Source organism: Phoxinus phoxinus, assembly GCF_949152265.1.
Source record: "Phoxinus phoxinus genome assembly, chromosome: 1".
Lineage (NCBI taxonomy): Eukaryota > Metazoa > Chordata > Actinopteri > Cypriniformes > Leuciscidae > Phoxinus > Phoxinus phoxinus.
Genome location: NC_136876.1, coordinates 43,124,972 through 43,129,468, shown reverse-complemented (window position 1 = coordinate 43,129,468; position 4,497 = coordinate 43,124,972). Strand labels below are relative to the sequence as shown.

The 4,497-nt window shown below is 43.3% G+C and overlaps 1 protein-coding gene across 2 annotated transcripts; it reads right to left on the bottom strand.

The window, feature by feature from the left end:
* Nucleotides 1–410: 410 nt before the first annotated feature.
* On the bottom strand, nucleotides 411–4,112 carry LOC307003468 (uncharacterized protein). 2 transcript variants are annotated; one of them, XM_079621888.1, is made up of 4 exons: nucleotides 4,022–4,112; nucleotides 3,739–3,904; nucleotides 3,120–3,251; nucleotides 806–1,771 (listed from the first exon to the last, which is right to left on the bottom strand). In XM_079621888.1, the coding sequence occupies exons 2-4, from the start codon at nucleotides 3,821–3,823 to the stop codon at nucleotides 906–908; spliced, it is 1,083 nt and encodes a 360-aa protein (XP_079478014.1). In that variant the 5' UTR covers nucleotides 3,824–3,904; nucleotides 4,022–4,112; the 3' UTR covers nucleotides 806–905. The 2 variants fall into 2 exon arrangements, with proteins under 2 accessions (XP_079478013.1, XP_079478014.1); XM_079621887.1 differs by lacking the exon at nucleotides 4,022–4,112 and having other exon boundaries at nucleotides 411–1,771; nucleotides 3,739–4,019.
* Nucleotides 4,113–4,497: the final 385 nt, after the last annotated feature.

Here is a 4,497-nt window from a genome sequence, read left to right as displayed (position 1 = left end):
AACGAGGACCTCTGACCTAGATGTCAGAAGGCCATTTGATGCAGGGGGGGGCTTAGTGACGAATCTAAACTAGTGTTATGGCTTCCTTGTCTATGGAAAACCACTGGATGGAAAACTACTGTGGGAGGAGGGCTCTGAAGAAGAAGACCTTGAATCTTAGATAAAAGCTGGTTCAGTCTGTCTGGGGGTGTGTCACTCTTCTGCACAGGGTAACAGCTGTGTATTAGACTGCTCCTTCTTGCAAGAATAAATACTTTTAATTTTATAATTTGACTCTGAGTCTCCCTTACGCAGTGATGTTTGTTTGATGAATTTTTGCCACAACACACTCCTAAAAGTTGCAGCCTGATTCTACCCCATAAGTCATCGCGTGCCAGTGAGGACAGCATTTTTATTTATTTTTTTAAAATGACGGCCGAGAGTTCGGTGGTGGACAGCAAATTCGCATTTAAAAGTAAGTATTATGGTTTCATTTACTCAAATAGCTAATGAAACCTGAGTTAAAAGCCACAAGTTTTTCTTTCTTAGTTCATCGCCATGGGCATCCACATTTGGAGTCAGCTGCAGGTCACAGAAAAGCCAAGTACTTCAGCACATCATGGGCATCAACCAAACTACGTCATGTCTCATTCACCTGCAAGTAAACTATATTATTATTACAATAATTTTTTTTTAAAAACATGGCTATTGTTAGTAATGTTACTTGCAGCTTTCAGGCTAACGTTACACGTTTGGTGTTGTATGAACTATAGGAAAAATGGAGAAGTATTTTTGTACCAAAAACCCCAATCAAGCAAAAACATTTAATTAAACATAAGATTTATTTAGTAATAAACAGGGAACATTCCATTCGAATAAAGCACTGCATTGATCTGTAAGAGAATTCCCGCATGAGTTCGGCCAAATCAATGACACGATTTACATTGGCCATCTTGGTGATCGTGACCGTCACGGCGATCTGACCGTTTTGGCGACCGAGACCGTTTTGGCGACCGAGACCGTTTTGGCGACCCAGACCGTTTTGGCGACCCAGACCGTTTTGGCGACCCAGACCGTTTTGGGCCATCGTGGCCGGCGTGAGCATCGTGGCCAGCTTGACAATAGTGACCGTCGTGGGGATCGCGGCCATCGTGATCGTCGTGGCCATCGTGATCGTCGTGGCCATCGTGATCGTCGTGGCCATCGTGATCGTGGTGTCCGGCCCACTCAGGCTGCTTTGGCAGTTCAGCTGCAGGCTTTGGCAGTTCAGCTGCAGGCTTTGGCAGTTCAGCTGCAGGCTTTGGCAGTTCAGCTGCAGGCTTTGGCAGTTCAGCTGCAGGCTTTGGCAGTTCAGCTGCAGGCTTTGGCAGTTCAGCTGCAGGCTTTGGCAGTTCAGCTGCAGGCTTTGGCAGTTCAGCTGCAGGCTTTGGCAGTTCAGCTGCAGGCTTTGGCGGTTCGGCCACAGGCTTCACAGGAGGCTTAACTGCAGGCTTTGGCGGTTCGGCCACAGGCTTCACTGGAGGCTTAACTGCAGGCTTAGGCGGTTCGGTCACAGGCTTCAAAGGAGGCTTAACTGCAGGCTTAGGCGGTTCGGTCACAGGCTTCAAAGGAGGCTTAACTGCAGGCTTAGGCGGTTCCGCCACAGGAGGCTTAACTGCAGGCTTTGGCGGTTCGGCCACAGGAGGCTTAACTGCAGGCTTTAGCGGCTCGGCCACAGGAGGCTTAACTGCAGGCTTTGGCGGTTCGGCCACAGGCTTCACAGGAGGCTTTGGCGGTTCGGCCACAGGCTTCACTGGAGAGATACAGATAGTCATCTTAAATCAGTCCTTTCAATGGGATTCAGCACAAAACTCAAATCATGAATAGTAAGGGTTACAGAGTGAATTGCATTTTAAATATTCATCTTTATTAATTTTGTAAAACTATTCTGTGAAACTGCTAGATGTGCTAAATTTCAGGTATTTTTGTCATGGAGTAGGATATGACAATATAATTATAATAGACACTGAGAAGCTGGCCCAAACACAATACAACTACCTGTATATGGAGCCATACACTGATGTCCACATCCATTGCTGCAACATTTCTCATTGACTACGTTTACAAGCTGTTAAAATTCGGGTTATGGTCGGGTTAAGGTCACTATTCGGGTTTCTGAAACATTCAGGATAACCCGTTTACATGCGTGAGCAGAGAGAGTTACTCCTGTATACATGGAATGTGTAATCAGTCGCCAATATCCCGATGTAAACGGCGACGCACGGTTAGCGTCTGGACGTACGGACAACATTAAGACGCAATATGCGTCATTTCTGAATCTTCTTCCTGTATCCAAAGACAACAACAACAACAGCAGCAGCAGCAGGCGGATAATGAATAGTTTGGGGCAGATAGCGATAGTCTTTGTTTGCGCTGGTACTGATCCAATAAAAGACATTTTATTCTTGGTTTTCACCACACTAATAAAGAAATTGGTCTCCTCCTCGCTCCAAAAGTGTGCTGCTGTGCTGCGTCTCGCCATGTTAACCTCGACTTGTTTACTTCCGCTATACTGCACGCGGGGTTTTTTTATGCGCCGTCTCTACTCAAAAGACCAAGATTCCTTGCGAATAGAACATGCACAGAACACACATTTTGATGGGGATATGCCGAAATGCGTTTACAAGACCAAATATTCGGGTTAGAAAAGGGGTACCCCAGGTATAATATGAGCATATCCAGGTTTTTGCCGGCGTTTACATGGCCGTGCGCGACCAGGTTATTGCTAATATTCTGGTTTTGAACGGGTTATTGGCTGCATGTAAACGTAGTCATTGTTCGGACAGTCACTGTCATAGTAACACAACTTGGCACAATTTCCTCCTCCAGTTTTGGTGCTCTGACACTCTCCAGGCTTTGCTGTTATGAAGACATGACAGAAAACACTGAATGCTGAAGGTCTCATTTACTGTTTGAAATATATATATATATATATATATGTATGTAGTTCCATCTTTCTACTTCAAAGTTTCATGTTTAGTTTAATGAGTTACTTGCAGTTTCTTTGCAAATATTTGTGAAGTTTACTAGGAACGTCTGAGTGAAAACTTTCAATGTTTCTTTTGGGAGACCTCTAGCATCCATCATTAATTGAAACTCACTAAAAACAGGAGGCACACACGCGCGTCCACAGGGAAATTGACAGCATTTATGTCCTCCAGAGCAGTCGCTATCAGAAGTACATCCTCGACGGGACGGCACGACCGTCAGCTTTACCGGACACTGACCAGAGTCTACAGAAGAGGATTCAAGAGGATCGTTAAAAAGGACCAGGGAGTGTTGTAATGGTTTCAGTATTCATAAGTCAGAGGTTTTGAAATATAGGTGTCAAACTTGAAAATATGCATTTATCAAGAATAAATTCCATTTATCACTAAACTGTCAATCAGTTTTAAATACAACGAGTGCAGTTACAACCTCCCAAGTGGATGCTGGTGGTGGTTGAGGAGAGAATCCCTGATATGATTGTAAAGCGCTTTGAGTGTACAGTAATATATGAAAGCGCTATATAAATACGCTATATGCATCATTCTATTCTACCGCACAACTGGCGAGGTGTGTAATAGAAGCACAATGTAGATCAAAGACATGGACAGTTAATGTGTTTCATAAATTTACCATTGCAACTAAACGGACTGTAGCCATGTTCAAAAGAAGTTCTTTTGTGTAAGGCACTTATTTATGCATTTCTTCAGACTGTAAGCTAAAAGATCTTCTCACCTGCAACTCCAGTGTATGTTGTGCACAAACATACAAACAGGCACAATAAAACAACACTCAACGAGCAGAACACTCGAGCTGTCATCCTCTCGACCTGTGATCTCACAATGAGCTCTGCTGGAAAACGCGCTGAACTAGTCAGGAAAGACGGAAACTGCACACAAAACTACAACGCAAACATGTGCTGAATCCCGCAACATAAATCGCTGTATAAAAGTATTCTGAAAACGCGTTTTTAAAGATCCAAGGAGGTCTGGGTAACTCCAACCCTGATGAATCTCACCTGCCTGTAGCTTTAGCCTAATCTTGAAGACCCTGATTAGCTTGTTCAGGTGTGTTTGATTAGGTTTGAAGGAGCGGAGCGCTGCGTTCACGCCAGATGTCTTAATAATAATAACCGTAATTAGTATTATGTCTAATGCCTTGTGACTGTCCAAATACTTAAACTGCTGTCTTTGCACTTGACCACTTGTCTACTTGCATGACATATTTCCTCTATTTGGCCCAAGTGTTCAAGTTGGCATAAAGACTGCAAGTGTAGAACTTTTCATTACTCAATTGGACATAGGCCTACTTAGTCTTGTAAAAAATGCAAGTGTTTACAGAGCTTTTATTAATTATATTTTCATTGCTTTGCATTTAATTAAAAAATTGTTATACATGTCTGTTCAGTAGTCGCTATGTAACTAACAGAAAACACAAATTTAAAATTGTGGTGCTTCTAATTAAAGGGGTGATTGATTATGATTTCACTTTTCT